We start from the raw sequence: 23,008 nt of genomic DNA, 5'->3' as shown, positions 1-23,008 counted from the left end.
CCATTACTGTACACAATAATACTGTGCCCATTCATTGACATATATTAAACATCAGGCGTCTTGTTTACACATTTAAACCATATTTGCACTTCGAATTTCGCTTCCAAACTGTAATAACTACATCTACAAAGTCTAAAGAAGATAACCATGTAGTCTGTTCATAGATAAGATCAATTTTGACAGAACTACAGACTTCGTGAAAGTAGCCTAGTAGTCCTACATAAAAGGCTCCATATTCACTTCATTGCAAAATCGCGGTTGGTCTGTTTACACACTAAAACCATATTTACACTTCGAAATTCGCTTCCAAATTGTAGTAACTACATCTACGAAGTCTAAGGAAGATAATCATGTAGTCTGTTCATAGATAAGATACATTTTCACAGAACTACAGACTTCGTGAAAGTAGCCTAGAAGCCCTACATAAAAGGTTCCATTAACTTCATTGCAAAATCGCGGTTGGTCTGTTTACACACTAAAACCATATTTACACTTCGAAATTCGCTTCCAAATTGTAGTAACTACATCTACGAAGTCTAAGGAAGATAACCTTGTAGTCTGTTCAACGATATGATACATTTTGACGGAACTACAGACCTCGTAAAAGTAGTACCTAAAATTAGTGTGATAAATGGCCATCACGTAGCCTAAAGCATATAGCACTAGCATATGACAACAGCAAATAGCTAACGTTTACGTTAGCCTAACTTACTTATCGTTGACGTTGACCCGACACGTTTATAAGTTAGACCATAGACTGATAAGGACGTCCATCAAAATTCCGTGTGTATCCTGTGTATCTTTCGTGCTGCTATCCTGTTGCCTTTTCCCTGTTGTTCCGGCAACAAGGTTTTTACGCGATATTTGCCACATCCTAGAGAGTTGTTGTTTGGTGGGTCAGGTGACGAGCCGTCGAATCACAGCACAGCACCCAGAATGCATTGCAACACACCGTCTAGAAGGGACTCAGCGTTAGGTGGGCTTTAAATAGCATACAGAACCTATAATAATATAACGTTGTCTGTAAGCTCCACAGATCGTGGCAAGACAATAGAATTGATTGTGGACTTCTTGCTGGGCAACGATGAGTAACTTGATTAGTAATGCTGCGTGGATATGCATGATATCTGTATGTAAGTGTGTTTCTCAATGTAATAATCCAGGGGTCGGCAATTACGTTTGGACCCGGGCCAATTTTTTTTCAGACAATGGCATCGCGGGCCATAGCTTTTGTAATGGGGGGGGGGGGGGGGGGGGTTATAGGCCTACTATTTAAATTATTAATTATTATATTATATTAAAATAAACATCATCTAACTTTTAAAATGCATTTAATTTAATTCCATTAAAAACGTTTATTTGCTTATGTGCGCTGTTTTTATGCCGCCTGCTGCATCTCCTGTCGTCTCTCATGAAACAGGCGACTTGCCTAGCAACTTGCCGTAACTAATGTGTAGGCTACAAATATTATTCTTTTGGATGACGTGTAAATGATTAGCTGAACATTGCTATATGCTAGTTATCGATGCAAAATGTCGTTGTCAAAAGCCTTGAAAAGAAAAATTGATTCAGAATGCAGGACCTACAAAGAAGAATGGAAGCAGAGGTATGTGTTGAGCCTGCCTGCATTTCTTAATGCCAAGCCTATTAATTTAACGAAACATAGGCTATTTTTGACCTTGCCCACTGGAAGAGGGAGACAGGACACAGTTGTTTTTTTTTTGCACAAGATTACGCGCACTCGCGTGCCAATACCGTTCCGACCTGTGCGTCATGGATAACTGCAAGGATGTTCCACCTGTTTTGTCACTTTAGTAGGACTATCATCTATACCTAGGGTTGGGTATCGTTTCAATTTGAACGATTCCGATTCCAATTCCGATTTCTTATTTCGATTCCGGTTCCTAACGATTCTCGATTCCGATTTTTTTTAAAGGCAGGGTCAAAAAAAGTTTAGGATATTTTAAATGAGCTAGCTAACCAACGGTCTTTCTCAGGGTATCTGCACATTTTCCAAGTGCAAATTTAAAGACTTTTAAGACCTTTTCAAGACATCTAAATGAAAATTAAGACTATACCACGGCAAAAAGATATATAAGACTGTTTAATGCAATAGTTTTTTTTTCCTACTAATTTTAACCCCCACCCCATTTTGGATGTCTACAGAAGTTACCAAAAATATTTTGGCGAAAGAAAATAATTGTGTGTGAATTACCTTCACAGCTATAAATGCCCAATTTTAGGGTCTGGACTGCTTGCTTTTGAAGCTGGCTGTACTGTACATATTTGGTTTTGCTTACTGCTGAGGCTGTTCTTCACCTGTGTCTGTAGTAGCCTAGGGCTACTTGCCAAAGACATGTGCACTGGACTGGATTCCCTTAAATATTTTTTTCAAAGTTAACTAAGCTATTTACATATTTTAATAAGCCTACTTTATATAATTTACTATGTGCATCTATTGTCCATATGCAGCACAGCAAATTAAAGTTAATCCACTACTTTACATTTTGCATACCAGTTGTATCTAAACCAACCAAAGCTTGACTGAAACATTGTAAAACCATTGACTTGTTTTAAATTAATTAAGAGACAGGTCCTCTTCGCATGATCCTGCTGAAAACTGCTGGTTTCATCTCAAGCACGCACATTATGAACGCACGTATTTTTATGTAGCAGTCGCCGACATTCAAAACATATGCGGTTATATTTCACAACTTTTGCTAAGTAGGCCTAGCCTACTGGGAAACGCTGGCAAGCAAGCTGCTGGCAGATATTACAGGTAGGCTATTATAACTTAGACAGATATTTTCTTCCCTAGGCTAGGCCAGCAACACACGCTGGAAAGATGCAAACAGATCAACTTAACATACCGGTATACAGTATTTCCTCCTGATTGCGAAGCACTGCACATAATTTCACCAGCAGTCTTCGCGTCCATAGTTTGTGAAACGATGCTGCGTCCGAGCAAAGACTTTAGATGCCAAGCGCAACTCCAAAAAGGAGAACAAATAAACGTCCGGCTTGAGGCTGCGCCGGACGCCGGACAGGGCTTTTAAAACCCATATGTCCGGCCTAAATTCGAACATATGGCCAACCTATCGCTAACTGGCTTACCAACTCTTTCTCCCGCTCATTCTACCGTAGGCTCCCTCATTCCACGTAGGCTACCCTGTCTATCTCTCAGGCCTCAGCTACACCACGAAAACGCCAGGCATATTATTTTGTACATAGGCCTACTGTATTATTACCGTTTTCACACCTTTAACCAAACCCGTGAAAAACATCTTCACTCTGTAACCACTACACTTCCTCCCGTAGCCTAATAGCCTATCACGTATACAATTGCGTTTTAAATACACGAAACTGGATGGAGACATCACTCGCTCTCTTGCACTCGCTGGCGGTCCCATTCGCACATTTAATACCTCTCTTTCGAAAATTCAGTTGTAGCCTATTTAAGACTTTTTAAGGATCCTCGGGAACCCTGCTTTCTGAATGAAATAGTCTGACCTTCTCCATGAATTTTAATTCTATTAACTATGCGCTTCTTCGTTGGTGTTCAGACGTTTCTTCTTCCTGTCGGCAGACTGGGAATCGAAAGTAGGAATCGAAATTTAAACTTTTGAACGATTCCGGGAAAATCGCAAAGATAGTCCCGGTTCCAACCAATACTCGATATTCGATACCCAAGCCTATCTATACCTCAATAAATGTTTTGAAATTGATGGGATTGCTGTAGGCCTTTTTTTCTTTTTAAAAACATGGGGTTAAAAAAAAAATTCATTCAACAGCAAATTAACGTCATCTCGCGGGCCAGATAGAATCAATGGCGGGCCAAAATTGGCCCGCGGGCCACTATTTGCCGACCCCTGTAATAATCTATACAACTGTACACATGACTAAGTTCAAATGGAGCTAGCTGGGTATAGATTGGGCTGAATGGATTGGTGAAATACTTTATTTATTTTTTTAATGACCTATATGAACATGGTTTGGCTTTAAAAAAAAGAGGAGACAGCGCGAATGACCTTTACACTTAGTGCTGGAATGGCATTGAACTGGGCTGAATGGATTTGGAAAATATATATATATATATTTTTTAATGACCTGTATCAACATGGTTTGGCTTTAAAAAAAAGATGAGACAGCGCTTCGCGCTGTCTCATCTTTTTTTACATTACCTTTACACTTAGTGCTGGCAAGGCATTGAACTGGGCTTTATTCAAGGATTCCAACGGTACCTCATTCATGAAAATCGGACATACTGGTCAAAAGTTACATGCACACACCTTCATATACACAGACAGCCCAGCCCAGCCCATCAGAGCTCTGCTAGGTGGCTTAGAACTCTTCCAGGTGCAAGCTTAAGCAATTAGAGCTGTGATGTCACAATCGAAATTTGAATTCTGAACATTCCGCCATTCATTTCAATGGGCCCAAAAAACGCAGAAAAACGGGAATACCGCGAAAACGACAAGGGCCAGCGACACGAAATCAACAAGCAAGTTACACCGGTTCGGGCCTGAATTTTTGGAGTTCGAACCGCGTCGATAGCTCAAACGGTCTAGGAGCAGTAGTTCGGCCAAAAAGTGGGTGAATAGGAAGATATAACTAGAATTGCGGTTCCGAGGAACTGCAAGAGTGGGTTTGATCTGGGGCACGGAACTCGGCCTCATCCAAGGATTCCAACGGTACCTCATTTATGAAAATCGGGCACACGGATCAAAAGTTATCTGCATCAACGCAACATCCAATAAGCTAAAACGCATAAATAACGTGGTTGCTATGCTGGTTGCTAGGGCAATCATGCTGGTTGCTCAGGTGGTCGCTAGGTTAGAGGGCAGTGCCTCCTGAGAGGCCTGAAGGGTCAGTTCTGAGGTTGTTGACTGCTGAAACCGAAAAATGGACTGCATTTTCTTAAAAGACAATGTGACTGAAGTGCGGGCAAAGTTTGCACAGAAATGTACGATTTTTCCCACCCTCATCGACCTTGTCATAAAACTTGTTTAAATGATCACACGACGCCTCCTTGCTGCTTTGTCGTCTACATCAGCCTTTCTCAAACTTCTTTGACCTGAGGCCCAGTCAAGGCATACTTTGGGGTCAAAGGGCCCACCTACATGAACCCACCCCCTCCTCCCACCTCCCATCAAATTGTAATATCATCACAATTATTATTTTTTTTATACTATATTGCTATACATGCACTTCAAAACAGTCAATGTTTAAAGTGCTAAGATTGTTCACAAAAGTTTGTGAAAGCATGCACATCAGAGTACTGCTTTACTAATGTAAAATATAATTAGGCCTACACTAGTTTCATTGTTTTTGCATTGTTGCATGATTGATATGCTATTTAATTACATTTCATTTGAATGCCTGAATGTAAGAATTCAGGAAACACAATACCAGCTTTTAACATTTCAGTTGTTTACTAGTTTATGTAAATCACATAACACATGAACTGTTTACATACTACTGATAGCCCATTACTGTACACAATAATACTGTGCCCATTCATTAAAGCTACATTGTGTATTTTTTTGAGTTAATTCTAAGCAAAAACCCTTTTGTTCTTTCAAAAATATGTGCTCATTCATGTGTAATTACTTCCACTTACTAATCAAAGTATTCTCGTAAGTGTAGAATCTGCTATTCCAAATACATACGCGCGAGTCGCGCGATGGCTGAATCCATGTTGCGCCTCCATCTTTGAAATACATTCGCCAACGAGGGACATTCCTGGAAATTCAAGCTTCGCCTTTCGCGCTTTTAGGCTTCACTCAGCTGCACCGTGACGTATGGCAGGGGGAGATTAGTCTACTCCTGACTGCCGGCAGATTTGAAAGGTTGTTGAAGATGGAGGATCACACATATTCTCGAGGTCATGAAAAGGAGTCACCAAGGAAGCGAAAACGAGAATTAAAAAGACAACGCGACAGGAAAAACAACAAGACCAAAGTAAATATTGGAGTGGCTTTTCCAAGATGGAAAGAGCTCATGAGGAGCAAGGATTTCAAAAGGGACGCCGAAGTTGCCTGCTTTCTTCTCGACAGGTAATTCGGCCTATTCGTGTAAACCTATACAGTCTATGGTGTAAATTCGAAGTTTTACAGTTGCTTGGCTAACTATAGCATAACGCTAGAATGACGTCTAGGATACTTTTCGCGTTGATGAAAAAGGATTGTCTAGGCTATAACATAAATCTGTGTGCTGTGACGGATCAAAGGGAAAGGGCACTGTAAATTGTAGCCTAGTTATTTTTCATTGCTTTTGCTTTGTAGCCTACACAATGTATCCTAATCTGATAATGCTGGAGTAGCCAATTCCAAGGGTGACGTTTACCTCCTGAGGCCTGTCCTGTAGTCTTATTAATTTTAGACGTAGCCTACTAATTACTAGATTGTCTGAAGGGAAAGTTTTTCACCTGTAGCCTACACCTGGGAATGGGGGAAGGGTAGACTAGTCCATTACACTTATGAATGGAGGAAGGGTAGGTCATTACACCTAATGGGGGAAGGGTAGACCAGCCAGCCCAGAGACTGATCAGACTGAGGGTCAAAGTCATTATCATGCAGAACAATACAAAACTGAACTGACAGAACTGTTTTGATTGAACTTTAGTCAATTTACTATATGTATATGAGGTGCATCTACCAAAATACATTTTCTTCACTGTCATAAAATGAATGCACTTTGTTTGTGGTTTAGTGAGACATTCAAACATACTGCTCTTTTTTGTCCAGCTATGAGAGAGAACTTCGAGCAGTCACATCAACACCACTGAAAGGAAAGCCCTCTAAAGTATTAACTCCAGCAGTGTCCAGCATCTCTAGTGGGACAGACAGGTCAGTCACTGCATGAAAATTATATTTTTAATAATTTGGTGTTTACCATTTTATGTACTGTCATATGTTGTGAAACACTCTGCTTATTCATTTCAGAGATGAGCATCTTGGCGCAATTGCAGAAGCCCCTGAAATTGAGAGCCTTGAACAGAGGTAACCCATCAATGCTCATAATGTCTATATCCTAACCCTACATGTGTTCTCTATTGTATATTTTCATGATATAAGCATTTATATATATTTTTTACAAAGCCTACATGACATGAGCATCGCGGAGGAGGATGTGGATGAAAATGTGTTCAATGACCCCATGAACAGTGTGTAAGTAGTACACCCTATAGACATACCGGTATGTTACTATTTGTACTGTGTGGAAGTTCTTTTTTTCTAAATATGTTATTTCTTACAGAATCGACTGGACAGATGAAGGATCTGCATTCCATCAAAGAGATGATGGAGAGAGGGATGACGGCTCCGACGAAGAGTATCTTCCACCAATTTCTATACGGTGTGTGCTCATCTGTTGTTACTTGGCCATATTTTGTGTTGTGTTTTGTCATACATATTTACATGGTGCCCGTGTGTTCTGCCTCCACAGAATGGGTGGAGCATTAAAGGCAGTGCAGACTGTTGACCATCTTCCTGTAATTGGGCTTGATGAAACTGTGCATGACCTTTCTGCTCATGAAGACCCTACTGACGAGCCCTTGCCCAGTGTTGAGTTGCCCAGTTACCCAGACCCTTTGAAGGTCCAATGTGTAGATGATATCATCTGTGTCCGAGCGGCAGTGTTGTATGAGACCTGCTTGAGGCAGCTTGTCACACTAATGAAGCTGCCGGTGGACAGATGTACAGGTGTTCTCAGGACTGGTCTGGTGTGTGATAGTGTTGCCCCCTTTCACATCAACATCACTTATAAGGGCACGGCAATGATTGCGGAATGGGTAAGTCCAGGCAGTAACAACATAATACAACTGGTACTGGTAGCAATACCAAGCACATTTCTTGTGACAGCCAGTGTTGTATAATTCAAATCCATTTATCAATCTTCTCTGACTTTTAGATATGTCCCAATGGACATAGCCTGTGGAGATGGAATTCGCAGCCTGTGATGAAGTTTGGGATGCAAGCTGGGGATTTCCTTCTATCCACCAACATTTTGTTGTCGGGGAACAACTATGGGAAGGTTTCCCTATTGTTTAAATTCATGAACATGGGCATGGTGAACCCAAACACATTTTGCACAATCCAAGACACATACTGTGTTGACGCAGTCAAGGAATACTGGGAAGAAAGGAATACCGAGGCCATCCGTCGCCTTCAAGGGAAAGACGTTGTGGTGCTAGGTATGTTGAAATGGTGCATGTATAAATTACTTGCAGCAATGACATATGTTTATTATATAACCTTACTACGAAATATGCCTGGGTTTTTACAGGGGATGGCAGAAATGATTCACCAGGGCATTGTGCCCAGTACTGCAGCTACACCACGATGGAGCTTGACACCAAGGAAATCATTCATGTAGCAACAATAGACAAGCGGCATACATCGTGGAACTCCAACATCATGGAGAAGGAGGGATTTATCCAGACTGTGGACAAGCTTTCCAGAGAGATAAAGCTGGTGGAGATCTGCACAGATGCTCATATCCAGATTGGAGCCCTTATGAGTAAGTGCTCCTCTGATAACATATATGAATACAAATATTGCAAAAAGAGATGTTGTGAAATGCTATGATTTCCCACTTCACAGACCCAGACAAAGGCAAATACAAGGACCTTGGAATTCATCACAGTCTGGACATGTGGCACGGTGCCAAGAATCTGGCCAAGAAACTTGCTGCTGTAAGTTTCAAGACTCATGGGAATCATTGGCTGTAGTTTACTGTTGGGATGAAATATGCATTTTCTTAGCTCTCCATGGACAATTTCTGAAATACCTCAGTATTTTGTTTTTATTTCCCAAAGGCAGGGAAGGTGAAAGGACAGTCCATTCTCCTCCACTGGTTGAAGGACATCGTCAACCATTTTTGGTGGTGTTGCAAGACTGCTGACACCAAAGAGCAGTTCCTTGTAAGCAGGATTGTTATTGTACTGATTGTAGCTGGTAGCTCCCACTATATCTATATATATATTTGTACTATGGGGACCCTTTTCTGTATAACAATTTGTTTTATATATTATGTATTATATTTGTATTTTTTGCACAGGCACTTTGGATTGGCATTTGTCACCATGTCTGCAACATCCACACGTGGCAAATGGGAAGCTGCCAACACAGCGATCTGGGAGAAGGGAAGGAGTGGATCGAGAGAGATTCTAAGTCTCACAAAGCCTTAGTGGACATTGTTTTCAACAAGCGTTGGCTGAAGGATGTCCACAAATATCTGCGTTTCAGGTAAAGCATGTAACATTGTACACAAATTGTGTGTGTGTATGTATGTATGCACACACTAATGTGGATGTGTGTGTGATTTCTTTTCTATTCGAACAGATCAACAGCAGACCTGGAGTCATTCCAGAACCATGTTCTGATGTATGCCAGTAAGCGCTTTGCTTTCACTCCCCCGGTTTATGAGGCAAGAGTTCTGCTGGCAGCTCTTGACTACAATTTCCACTGCAACAGACCAACAAGAACTACATCTGAGGGCAAACAAATGTAAGTTTAATACATGCAGTATTGTCTTGTAAAGTAAACCCACAGGCACACAGTGGTTTGGGATTGGTATGTGCTCTCCAGTTTGTCAGTTGTTGTAATGAGTAATTGACCTGTAATAGTTTACCTTTGTGCCATTACAGTTTCCGAAGACTGTACAACAAACATGCAAGACGATACAGCTTGTACGCCCTGAAATCTGAGAAAACATATGAATACATCTCAGAACTGCAGGGGAAAATTATAAACAAGAGACTCACGAGTGGAGTTGGGATGCCTCGAAGGAGGAGCCTTCGGCCCAATGACCCAAGAAGACTTCGTGTCGTCCCCCCTATACCTCCACCCCCTATATCAGAGCTGATGCGGACACAAGTCAGCAGAGGTCTTGGTATGTGATGCACTTGCCTTTGCCTGTAACTCAGTCTAGGCGAAATAGCACTGTACAGATTAATAACAATATGTTGAACTATAAAATGGTGTGTATGTCTAATGGCACCTCATGTCTTCCACAGGAGCAGCTTTCCAGGAGGCTGCGCATTTAGAATGATCCCTATTGCTGGTCCATGTTGCTTCAAAGGCACCATGAAAAAGGAAGGGTGGTGTAAATGGGTGTAAATACCATAATTTGTTACTTTCTGTAAATAAATATATATTGCAAATAACATTATTGACCATGTTACTGTCATTTGGTGTTTCAAAAGGTAAATTACTACAGCTCCTTTTTTATTATAAGTTTGTGGATGTAATGTATAAGAAATACAGCATGAATGGTCTCATAACAAAAATATTTTATTTTCATAAAAGCAAAATACACAGCAACTTGGGATCACTTTTTTTATATTACCCTGTCCTAGAGACCCATGCAGCCAGAAAATGAAATGTCTGTAGGCAGCATATCTGAACACTCTTGTCATCTGGCTCTCTTACATAGCCTAATACTGTGATGTCCTCCCTGTGAATCCGGAGAAAACCTTCATCTAGGCAGTACTGTGTGAAGTGAGGCAGAAGGCTCACACAGGTTTTCTCTCGATCGGTTGGCATGTCTCTGCAGTGTGTACAGGTACACCAAGGCATCCCTGGCACAGGTTGGGGGATGACATGTCTGCGCTGATGCATCATCAATGCATCAAACACCAGACCAGGCTGCCTCGCTAGCAACTGTGTGGTGAGGTCCCTGTGCTCTTGCAGGCTCATTCCATCCACAAATCTCTAAAGAAATAAGACACAAAAAATAAGATCAGATAGGCTTGTTTAGGTAGCAAAGTTAGATGGTTAGCAAAGTAGTAACAGTACTCTTGTCATTTTTCAAGTGTTTACACAAAATGAAGAATACTATGTGTATGGACAATGAAAAGGTGAAAACATTTTCTATAGACCATAACGTAATCATATGTGTCATGATTTCACTGGCAGACAACACATCATGCAGTTGACTGGCAACAGCTAGAAATTGCTACATATAAACAATGGAGATACAAACAGGGAAGCTACACCAAGCGCGTAACTGAAGCGTTCCGTTCGCAACGCGTAAAATCAATTTTAGAAGAATGGTCTATTTTTTTCTGGTGTATGCTAGTTGCAGCAGACGCAACGAAAACGAACGTGCCTGGTGCAGCTTCCGAGCTAATTTCGGTGTCATTGAATTGATACTGTTCAGAGAAATATATTAAAAACACAAACCTCCGTTGCTTCTCTCCTTTGTCTTTGAAGTTCTTCCACTCTCTCCTCGTCATCTTTGGAGAGTCTTCTTCTTTGCCTAGGAGGTCTCACCGATCCTCTGCCACCGGCTCTGTCTTTTGGCTTCTCTTTACCTTTCCCTCTTCCTTTTACCTTTCCCTCGCACCTCCGTAGCATCGACTGATCTCTGACTCTGCTCACTGAGAAAAATAGTAGGCTACGCTGTAAACATTGCCTTACACTATTAATCTCGTACATACAGAATAAAGATAGCACTGATACTGTACTAACATTAGCATGCATTCGTTTGGGAATAGCTGATGCTAGCAATGAAATAGTAGCCTACCAAAATAACGATAACGTAAAACTATTATTCACTTTACATAGAGGTCATAACCAACATGTTTACTGGCTATATAATTAAATGCAATGTGTATTGTTTTCTAAAGTAACCTCATCGCTGGAAGGAACACTGGACGAAGTCGTAGTAGGCTACTGGAAGCCATGTTAACCTTGGCATGAAACGGCCACCGTAGGAGTTAAAATGCGCTCGGAATGGGAGGGGCTAGAAAGTAATATTCAGTTGGTTGTCATATAGAATTTCACCGCTAGATGGGAGAAGTTCTTACACAAGGTAGCTTTAACATTAAACATCAGGCGTCTTGTTTACACATTTAAACCATATTTGCACTTCGAAATTCGCTTCCAAATTGTAGTAACTACATCTACGAAGTCTAAGGAAGATATCTATGAACATACTACATGGTTAAGATACATTTTGACAGAACTACAGACTTCGTGAAAGTAGCCTAGTAGCCCTACATAAAAGGCTCAATTAACTTCATTGCAAAATCGCGGTTGGTCTGTTTACACACTAAAACCATATTTACACTTCGAAATTCGCTTCCAAATTGTAGTAACTACATCTACGAAGTCTAAGGAAGATAATCATGTAGCCTGTTCATAGATAAGATACATTTTGACAGAACTACAGACTTCGTGAAAGTAGCCTAGTAGCCCTACATAAAAGGCTCCATTAACTTCATTGCAAAATCGCGGTTGGTCTGTTTACACACTAAAACCATATTTACACTTCGAAATTCGCTTCCAAATTGTAGTAACTACATCTACGAAGTCTAAGGAAGATAAAACTGTAGTCTGTTCAACGATAAGATACATTTTGACAGAACTACAGACCTCGTAAAAGTAGTACCTAAAATTAGTGTGATAAATGGCCATCACGTAGCCTAAAGCATATAGCACTAGCATGACAACAGCAAATAGCTAACGTTTACGTTAGCCTGACTTACTTATCGTTGACGTTGACCCGTTGACGTTCTTTTTAATAAACTGCCTGTAGAGTTCTGAATGCTTCGCTTTACATGTAGATACCCTCATTATGCTACGGTGTAAGTGTGTTGCTATTTGGAGCCTTGGTAGCTATTTATATTTACTACGTTTAGTTCAAGTGCTCTGGTTCAAGCATCGTTGTGTTTGGTGGGTCAGGTGACGAGCCGTCGGATCACAGCACAGCACCCAGAATGCATTGCAACACACCGTCTTAAAGGTACTCATCGTTAGGTCGGCTTTAAATGGCATACAGAACCTGTAGCAATATAACGTTGTCTGTAAGCTCCACAGATCGTGGCAAGACAATTGAATTGATTGTGGACTTCTTGCCGGGCAATGATGAGTAACTTAACATGAATGTGTCAGGTGTGTAATGTGTGGATGTGCATAATATCTGTATGAAAGTGTGTTTCTCAATGTAATAATCTATACAACTGTATACATACATGACTAAGTTTGAATAGAGCATGCTGGGCATAGGACTGGGCTGAATGGATTGGTAAAATACTTTATTTATTTATTTATTTTTTTAATGACCTATATGAACATGGTTTGGCTTTAAAAAAAAGATGAGACAGCGCGAAACTGGTGCTGGCAAGGCATTGAACTGGGCTGAATGGATTTGGAAAATATATATATATATTTTTTTTAATGACCTGTATCAACATGGTTTGGCTTTAAAAAAAAGATGAGACAGCGCTTTGCGCTGTCTCATCTTTTTTTACATTACCTTTACACTTAGTGCTGGCAAGGCATTAAACTGGGCTTCATTCAAGGATTCCAACGGTACCTCATTCATGAAAATCGGACATACTGGTCAAAAGTTACATGCACACACCTTCATATACACAGACAGCCCAGCCCAGCCCATTATAGCTCTGCCAGGTGGCTTAGAACTCTTCCAGGTGCAAGCTTAAGCAATTAGAGCTGTGATGTCACAATCGAAATTTGAATTCTGAACATTCCGCCATTCATTTCAATGGGCCCAAAAAACGCCGAAAAACGGGAATACCGCGAAAACAACAAGGGCCAGCGACACGAAATCAACAAGCAAGTTACACCGGTTCGGGCCTGAATTTTTGGAGTTCGAACCGCGTCGATAGCTCAAACGGTCTAGGAGCAGTAGTTCGGCCAAAAAGTGGGCTTATAGGAAGATATAATAACTAGAATTGCGGTTCCGAGGAACTGCAAGAGTGGGTTTGATCAGGGGCATGGAACTCGGCCTTATCCAAGGATTCCAATGGTACCTCATTTATTAAAATCGGACATACGGGTCAAAAGTTACATGCACACACCTTCATATACACAGACAGCCCAGCCCAGCCCATTATAGCTCTGCCAGGTGGCTTAGAACTCTTCCAGGTGCAAGCTTAAGCAATTAGAGCTGTGATGTCACAATCGAAATTTGAATTCTGAACATTCCGCCATTCATTTCAATGGGCCCAAAAAACGCAGAAAAACGGGAATACCGCGAAAACGACAAGGGCCAGCGACACGAAATTAACAAGCAAGTTACACCGGTTCGGGCCTGAATTTTTGGAGTTCGAACCGCGTCGATAGCTCAAACGGTCTAGGAGCAGTAGTTCGGCCAAAAAGTGGGTGAATAGGAAGATATAATAACTAGAATTGCGGTTCCGAGGAACTGCAAGAGTGGGTTTGATCAGGGGCATGGAACTCGGCCTTATCCAAGGATTCCAACGGTACCTCATTTATGAAAATCGGACATACGGGTCAAAAGTTACATGCACACACCTTCATATACACAGACAGCCCAGCCCAGCCCATTAGAGCTCTGCCAGGTGGCTTAGAACTCTTCCAGGTGCAAGCTTAAGCAATTAGAGCTGTGATGTCACAATCGAAATTTGAATTCTGAACATTCCGCCATTCATTTCAATGGGCCCAAAAAACGCAGAAAAACGGGAATACCGCGAAAACGACAAGGGCCAGCGACACGAAATTAACAAGCAAGTTACACCGGTTCGGGCCTGAATTTTTGGAGTTCGAACCGCGTTGATAGCTCAAACGGTCTAGGAGCAGTAGTTCGGCCAAAAAGTGGGTGAAAAGGAATAATAAATAAATAAATAAAGTAAACTTAAGAAGAACAATAGTGGGCTTGCTGGATCAAACCCACTAATAAGAAAACTTAAGAAGAACAATAGTGGGCTTGCTGGATCAAACCCACTAATAATAAGAAAACTTAAGAAGAACAATAGTGGGCTTGCTCCGCAAGCCCACAGCATGGCAAAGCCATGCTGTGGTCTTGCTGGATCAAACCCACTAATAAGAAAACTTAAGAAGAACAATAGTGGTCTTGCTGGATCAAACCCACTAATAATAAGAAAACTTAAGAAGAACAATAGTGGGCTTGCTCCGCAAGCCCACAGCATGGCAAAGCCATGCTGTGGTCTTGCTGGATCAAACCCACTAATAAGAAAACTTAAGAAGAACAATAGTGGTCTTGCTGGATCAAACCCACTAATAATAAGAAAACTTAAGAAGAACAATAGTGGGCTTGCTGGATCAAACCCACTAATAAGAAAACTTAAGAAGAACAATAGTGGGCTTGCTGGATCAAACCCACTAATAATACTGATACAATACACAACATTAACTTTTTGTCAAATGACTCAAATGAATGCCTAAACAACAAGAAACAAACATACATATTAACAATACTTGAATATGTGTATCTGGAAAATGGGTAACTGGTTCTGATCTTCAGTGGTCAGACTATTAAAACTGATAAAAGTAGAAACCAAAAGAAAAAAAAATATGCCTTGCCTGTTTTAACTCGAATCTCTACCATGGTTCCCTGAACTCCACAGGCATGAGGCATGACACAGACTCTGTAGAGGACCCCTGCCAGCAGTTGCTTCTCCTCCATTTTTGTTTCTGCTGTCTGCCAGCTACTCAGCTCATCCGAACCCTGGAGAACCCTCACTTGGAAGGTAACTGGACCTGGAGGTGCTGTCGTCCAGGAGACTCTAAATGAGGAGCTTGTGATGTTGAAGGCTTTGATGCTGACGATCTCAGGCACATCTAATAATAAAAGGTACAGGATAGAAAAGTAGGGAATAGAAGAGAATATAAACTGAGAGTTAAGAATGTGAAAAGTCATCCAGTCCACCACATTCCACCACTCTGTGGCAGGTTTTTCTCTCTTGAACTTGTCATTTCCTACCACAGTCAATAATCCACCACTGAAGAACAGTTATTATTGTTTCTATTACAATAATAAGGGGCAGCCGTGGCCTACTGGTTAGCACTTTGGAACTGGAACTGGAGGGTTGCCGGTTCGAACCCCGACCAGTAGGCACGGCTGAAGTGCCCTTGAGCAAGGCACCTAACCCCTCACTGCTCCCCAAGCACCGCTGTTGATGCAGGCAGCTCACTGCGCCGGGATTAGTGTGTGCTTCACCTCACTGTGTGTACACTGTGTGCTGTGTGTGTTTCACTAATTCATGGATTGGGATAAATGCAGAGACCAAATTTCCCTCACGGGGGTTAAAAGAGTATATATACTTATATACTGTTACCATTGGGACTACCATTTCACAAATCTGGGACTACTTATTCATGTGTTAAGCTATGTTTACAAATGTGTGAAATTGTGTAAACATTGGGAAAAGACCAGGCTTCTTACTGCATGGGAAGTTGTGGGGTGGCTCAGATGTAACACTAGGAGTAGGGGGCATCTGTGGAAGAGTAGAAGAGGAAGACCCTGACCAGGGGTCACTGAGGCTGGTGGATTCATCTTGGCCTGCGATTCAAACAATACATTCAACCATCAACCACACAAGACCATCATCGCTACTGAATAGAGATTGACACACCAACACAACCACAAAGTTGTGTGTACCCATGGTCACCAGGGGTGGGAGTCCCGTGGACATGACGGTGCTGCACAGGATGGGCACCTGGAGCCGCGCACTGGGCATGCTCACAGAGCCGTCGGGCCAGGTGTGGCTGCTCATGTCGTTATAGAGCGTCACCTCTGCCGTGTTATGAGTGCTGTTCTGTAAAGGGGAGGTAAAGAAGGGACCAGCTTGGTAGGACCAGCTTGGTAGAAAACTGCAATGCTCATGCAGTTTTACTTTTTTGTTCATGCATTTATAAATTGTTGCTGTAAACATGATAGCAAGCCCTTAGACAGGACATAATTCTAAAATAATATCCTACATTATTTGAGTATTAATACCAAACATGTCCTAGATTATTAGACAATATGTTTTACATAAGCTTTATAGATGAATGTTATACGGAATGTCATTTATGATGTTATATTTATGAAAAAATAAAAAATACATTGTAATTGTAAAATTAAATGTATGCTGTACTCCATACTCCACACAAACACACATACATACAGTAGCTGGTCATGGGTCTTACACTCATCAGTACTGTGTCACATTCATTCCATGCTGCCACCAGCAGGACATGGCTGGCGTTGTCTCCGTTGACCCCACACTCTGGCAGGCCTAGGTACAGCGAGTCGGCCGACAAGTGCTTTTCCCTCAGGAAGTCCCGTGCCACCCACACAGACATGTAGCCTGCGTTGCACACCACAGTGATGGACACCGAGTGAGAGATGACCTGGATGGGCTGAGAGGTCGTTGTAAGATCCGGAGACATTTGTGTACTTGTGACCATAGCCTTGGTTGGGGTTGAAGTGATTGTCGTTGCTATATTTGTGACCCTAGCATTAGTTGTGGATAAGGTTGTGATCACTGGTGAGTTTGAGATAGTCTTTGTTGTGGTGCCCGTAGCTTTGGTCAGGGTTGAAGTGATTACAGTGCCTGCTGTCGTGGGAGAAGGTGGCTCAGTGGTTGTGCTTTTGCTGTGGTTGGCGGAGCTGCACGTGTACGAGCCCACCGTGTTGATGCAGACTGAGTGGGGAGGACACTTACTCAGCTCCCTATGGGCACAATCATCCATATCTGCCCAGAGAGAACACATGTCAATTAGTGACAGGGAAAAAGGGAGTGTGCTGGAGAGAGAGAGAAAGAGAAAGAGAGCATGTTTTTATGTGTTAGTGAAATAGACATTTTGTGTGTGTGTGTGTGTGTGTGTGTGTGTGTGTGTGTGTGTGTGTGTGTGTGTGTGTGTGTGTGTGTGTGTGTGTGTGTGTGTGTGTGTGTGTGTGTGTGTGTGTGTATGTGTTTGGTGTGTGTGGTTGTATTGGTGTGTAGCTGGACAATAAAAATAGCTGTCCTAGCAAAACAACTATCAAATTCATGGTCTTGAAGCCACGTATAATAAGTGCAATCCCTAGCATTCTCAGTATATGCTTAATGTGTATTGTATTGAGTGATAAGAGTGCTGACCTTGTACTGTCACAGCCACCACCTCCTCTATGTGTCTGAGCAGAGACTGAAGCCTGCTGGAGACGTCTACCAGGACGAGAGCCCAAGAGGAACCGATGAGAAGCGAGGAGGAAGTGATGTGGGGACCAGCAGACCATGAGACAACATGGCGCACAGACATGTCAGAGCAATTCAAGGCCCCAGTCACCTGCACAGAGGGCACACAGTCAAGAAAACAAGTAATTTAGGGAAGTCAAGCAAAAAAATATAGATTGTGGTAAATCATAGGACATCTTTATATTGTGTAATCACCATGCATGTCAGTTGCTTTTGGGGATAAAAAAGAGTGGCACAATGACATGATTAAAACCCAGTTAAACTTTATCTCTGTATCACACTCACCACAGAGTGCAGCAGCCGCGTGTGGTTTAACAGGCCCTTCTCAGTCGCAATCATCTGCTGATAGTCTATCTTTACCGTTACAGTTGCATTGAAGCACCATCCTTGTTCAGCTTAAGAGCAAAAAACGTTTGTCTTGATTTACAGGAATGTTAATCCCAGAATTCCTAATATCCCATATACACTACTACAGAATCAATCAATCAATCAATCAATTGTGAATCACTACTTAGTTGATTAATTAACGAACTGTCAAATTAATCTCATTATTAACAATCTAATTAATTGGTTTAATTGACGATAAAAAACATGGTAAGCACCTGGAGGCTGTGGGTCAGCACAGTATCGTCCACCTGTAGCGGGGCAGCACTTCTGCCAACCGGGGCAGTCTGTGTCCAAGCCACACTGTGGTTGAGATGCACAGTGGGAGCCATTGGGCCAAGCCTCCGGACAGGACCCTGGTTTGGCAGTGAACTCCGCACTGCAGTTCAGAGCTAAAGAGCAACCGACAGAGAGACATTATGCAGATGTGAGCACACCTGACATGTGCGTAGAGTCTGATGAAAAGGTGACATTCCCAGTATTGGCCGATAGCCAGTTTGAACAGAAATAGCAGCACAGGACAACAAAGCAGAGTGGCCAAACCACATATCAGTTAAGAAAAGGTAGCTGAAATCAGTTTAAAAATCAAGCTTTTACAGGCTGTCAAAATCAAGTCTTGTGTGTCAGCCAAATACTATTTATGGGACCATTTTGAGGCCTTTGGACAACTTTAGAAGCAAGTATGATATTCCTCAGCACTTTGTTGATGTAAGATAAAATAAGATTATGTTGGTGGTAATTGTTTGGTACAGCAAGAAGGTGGCTCATTCCAATGAAAAAGAGGTCAAAAAGAAAGGTCCAAGAGGTTTCTGTGTTGCTGTGCTGTTTTTGATTATATGGACCTGTAGCCTACATTAAATACTAGAGAAGAATATTCATGAGTCCAGACCTCATATCACCATATCTCACAACATAGCAAAAGTGAGACTAAATTCACAGAGCCATCCCATGTAGTTTTGCCATTATGCTTACAAACAGACAGTTGTTGGATTCTCTGGTTGTTGCGTTGTGTTTTAGTTTTAATGTCTGTATTAGAGATGGTCAATAAAGCTTGACGGCAGGATCAGGATCGGCGATTAGATGATTATTGTAGATGGTACAATAATGGATAACAGAACACAGGCTAAGTCTCGAACAGTAAAACTGTGCAGAGTCTAACAGTTGTGGTTGTAATTAGAAGCGGCTACTGAGCTTCCCGACAGAAGATGCTCCTCGAGTCGCTTTCTCGATCCGTCTCAGAGTCAAAATCTAAGGCAAAGCCTGTTATACTAAAACATGCAAACGTAAATCATGCCAACGTGGCAGGTGCTCTGGCCAGATGGAGATACTAGCCCGAACAGGCCGACATGCTGTCTCCCTCGGCCCATGTTATCACTGATGTTCCTTGGATGTTCCTAACCACCGGGCTGTATGACCTTCCTGCTGGTACACAGGTCTAAGGTACAGTTATGTACAATGGTATGGACCTCTCCCCGTTGTATACTACACACAGAAGTAACATATGAACACATCAGAATACAGTAAGGATACCCCAGAATTCTACACAGTCAAACAAACAGACAAAGAGACAGACAAATTTGCATGGAAAACATAACCTCCTTGGAGGACGTCATGAATCATTGTGCCTTTATTACATTTTGGTCTGTAGCAGACCCTTTTATCCAATGTGACCTACATGACCTTGGTGTTATTAATAACTCACTACCTGCTTTAGCAGCTGCGATTCAGGAAGAAGGCTACTTACGCAAAGCACAGTAACTGCCCACTTGATCATAGCCAGGGCAGCACTGCATAACCTTCCTGTGTAGGCTGATGGGATGAGAGCGGTAAGCCACTCTGTAAAGGGTCACCTCACAGGTCCTCCAGGGCAGCCAGCCGCCACAGGACCTCCTCTGAGTGTACGGCGTCTTGTACGACAACACTGAACTCATGACTGTGGTCTGATTCACAGCACAGAGGTAATAGCCTGTCATAGACAGCTCATATCCTGTAAAGGAGTCAGCAGGAACAGTTCATGGTGAGGTGGGGATAACATGTAGCAGATATAGGGCAGCACTCTTCAGGGACCGCTATGATTTGATCAGTACTTACAGTTCATCTAAGCTGAAAATGAGCTTCTAATTAGCAAAACAAAACACTATATGGATTGTTCGTCAAATTAAAAACACCTTAGTGCTTAATGAATTGGATAGATTACTGTAATTATAATAATAATACCTCCCATTTTGTGACAAAACTGCATATAAGACATCTTGTGAACATAAACCAATGACAGATTTTAAATGTGTAAAATGACATAGGCTATTGAAAAAGAAGTATAGTATGTCAACAGAATAAGAAGCAGACATAACAAAGTTTACATAGACATCCTTTACCTTCAGAGTGAGTATTATGTCCACGAACAAAACCAACGGTGAATACAGCCAGCCAAACAGAGACACTGTGATGCATTTTGTGGCGATAGGATATTGTTTGAGAATCATGCTAAAACCATGCTGCGTTGTACAGACATTTCCTCAACAGATGAGAGACAAGAAATCTGTGTGCTTGGAAACAGGTGTCTCCAGTGTCTGCCGCTCCCTCATCTCTCTCCACCCCCTCAACACATCCTGAGTATCCACTGGGTATTCATTTGAGCCTTAGTTGAAAGCAAACTTGTCCTTCATATCAAATTTGACACATTTAAAATGTAACATTTGTGTATTTGTGACCATAGCCTTGGTCGGGGTTGAAGTGGTTGTCGTTGCTATTGCATTTGTGACCCTAGCTTTAGTTGTGGATGAAGTTGTGATCACTGGTGAGTTTGAGATAGTCTTTGTTATGGTGCCCATATCCACTGTTAAATTCTATAATGAGTTAGGATTTGGAGAGAAGCTTATGAGACTAATAAAATGATTTTCTTCCAGTTCCTTTACTAGTAAGGTGTGTGGCTCAACCTTGACACTGCTACCAATTAAGCCTGTTTATGTGTCTGATGGAAAAGGGAGCGGAGAACGAAATGCAACTCCCAGGGGACACGGTTTCTCAACAGGTTGCTATGGCACTTTCAACACCTCAGTCACTACATGTCTGCCGGGCTGTTGAAAACGTAAAACATTAATTTATGCTTTGTAAATACTGTATCTTAAGAAAGACATAACCTGGGACATACCGTATATCTGGCAGATGCTTGTTGTCTCTCTGACCTTTAATAATTAATAGTTCAGCTGTTATCCCAACTCAGATACAGAAATCTGCATGTCACGTCATTTTGACCCGTGTGCCTATGTGTTTAGAGATAAGAGGGAACAGAAGGGTTACCAGGATGTCATCTTTAGGGGGGCATTTGGCTTATTTGGGGGGGCAACAAAAAATGGGCGCAAAAGGTATCAGCACAATCTTTTAGTGCAGGCCCCTTGGCAGACACACTGGACCCATAGCCTAGGCTACATATAAACATGTGGTAGTTGTTAAACCATGTGAATAAAATATAACAGTATGGGTTTCCCAGTGCCATTTGTAGTGGGGTTTGTAGTGGACTGATACAACCCAATACAATGATTGATGTTCTGTAGGCTATCTATCTTATCTATCTATCTATCTATCTATCTGATTTGGGAGCCCCCCACCACACCAGTGGAGATCATTACATGACATAGACTCCCCCAAACACACTCAGTAAAACTCTGTAATTACCAGCTAAATACATAGTAATCACTATTTAATATTGATTTTTGATCATATTGACTTACATTTTACACGATTCTCATTGACTTTATCTTTAATGTCAGTACACTGTAGGCTATAGTGTGTAGGTCAAATTGAGTGCCTGTCACTTTAAGAACGTGAGAGTAATTAGGCTTCAGTCATGGTTTTAGGCTAGTGGAAAATGGGCATAATGCATATGAATATGTGGATGCAATTCATTATCTTTCCTATGTAATTAGTTTAAATAAATGTTCAAAAACCAAACAAGTGGAAGAACACAATATTCAAGCAGTAGGCCATCGGAAAGCTCAGATCGCTCAGGTGACATGTGATATCAGTGTGATTAGGACTTGGTGAGCAATCCAACAGAGAAGAATGGGTGTGCATTTTGCATTTTTCTCCCCTCCAGATAATTTCTCAGGGGGGGGCAGGGTTTATCTCAGGGGAGGCACTGCCTGCCCCAGCCTCCCCCTACGCCCCTGAGGAAATATTATGACTTTGCAGTGTTTCACTGTTCTGCATGGCTGTGTCATAGCTATCTGCTCCGGACTGCCAGGTTGCCACTAATCAGAGTCTGATTCAGTGTAGTCCACGTAAAATGGGATGAACAATGCCATCTCCCGTCAGCCTGAAAGGATACTTAAACCCTAACTATTTCCTTATCTAGTTAGAGCAGCTGGTGGATCTTTAGGTAAGTCATGCTGTCTCTTTGATGCGCATCATTGTAAATAAAACTCTGTTCCTGATTTTTCCATTGGTCTAACTGGGTCTTCAGTCATCTGTGGTATCAAAATGACTATCACAATCAAAACCTATATCTATGCCCTTTCAGAATCAGAATCATTTAGTTATTTATTGCCAAGTTTTGTTTTGTTTTTGTGAGGGAAAAAACAGCTCAAGCACATGTATGATTTGCGAACATTTGTATTTGCTCCTGTCATTTTATAATAGCCACATGTTGAATTGCCTGAAAGGTATGACATG

At 41.7% G+C, this 23,008-nt stretch overlaps 2 protein-coding genes across 2 annotated transcripts in view; one reads left to right on the top strand and one right to left on the bottom strand.

Moving 5' to 3' along the window:
* umodl1 (uromodulin-like 1) overlaps positions 1-20,268 on the bottom strand; it is a 28,365-nt gene extending 8,097 nt beyond the window's left edge. The window contains exons 1-9 of the mRNA XM_076274947.1: positions 20,082-20,268; positions 18,556-18,729; positions 18,239-18,348; positions 17,858-18,044; positions 17,325-17,470; positions 16,935-17,135; positions 16,393-16,549; positions 16,177-16,293; positions 15,315-15,572 (exon numbers count right to left, since the gene is read on the bottom strand). Of these exons, the coding sequence (XP_076131062.1) occupies positions 15,315-15,572; positions 16,177-16,293; positions 16,393-16,549; positions 16,935-17,135; positions 17,325-17,470; positions 17,858-18,044; positions 18,239-18,348; positions 18,556-18,729; positions 20,082-20,268 (1,537 nt within the window). The remainder of the gene's footprint in view (positions 1-15,314; positions 15,573-16,176; positions 16,294-16,392; positions 16,550-16,934; positions 17,136-17,324; positions 17,471-17,857; positions 18,045-18,238; positions 18,349-18,555; positions 18,730-20,081) is intronic.
* Positions 8,532-10,116, top strand: LOC143112115 (uncharacterized). Its single transcript, XM_076274359.1, has 6 exons — positions 8,532-8,695; positions 8,819-8,923; positions 9,061-9,248; positions 9,345-9,509; positions 9,650-9,894; positions 10,019-10,116. The coding sequence occupies exons 1-6, from the start codon at positions 8,585-8,587 to the stop codon at positions 10,051-10,053; spliced, it is 849 nt and encodes a 282-aa protein (XP_076130474.1). The 5' UTR covers positions 8,532-8,584; the 3' UTR covers positions 10,054-10,116.
* Positions 20,269-23,008: the final 2,740 nt, after the last annotated feature.

The sequence above is a fragment of the Alosa pseudoharengus genome, unplaced genomic scaffold, assembly GCF_046254945.1.
Source record: "Alosa pseudoharengus isolate Yale_2024_CS ecotype anadromous, Long Island Sound unplaced genomic scaffold, YU_APseudo_1.1 YU_APseudo_1.1_scf_8, whole genome shotgun sequence".
NCBI classification, from domain to species: Eukaryota; Metazoa; Chordata; class Actinopteri; order Clupeiformes; family Clupeidae; genus Alosa; species Alosa pseudoharengus.
This window is presented reverse-complemented; position numbering and strand designations above follow the sequence as displayed.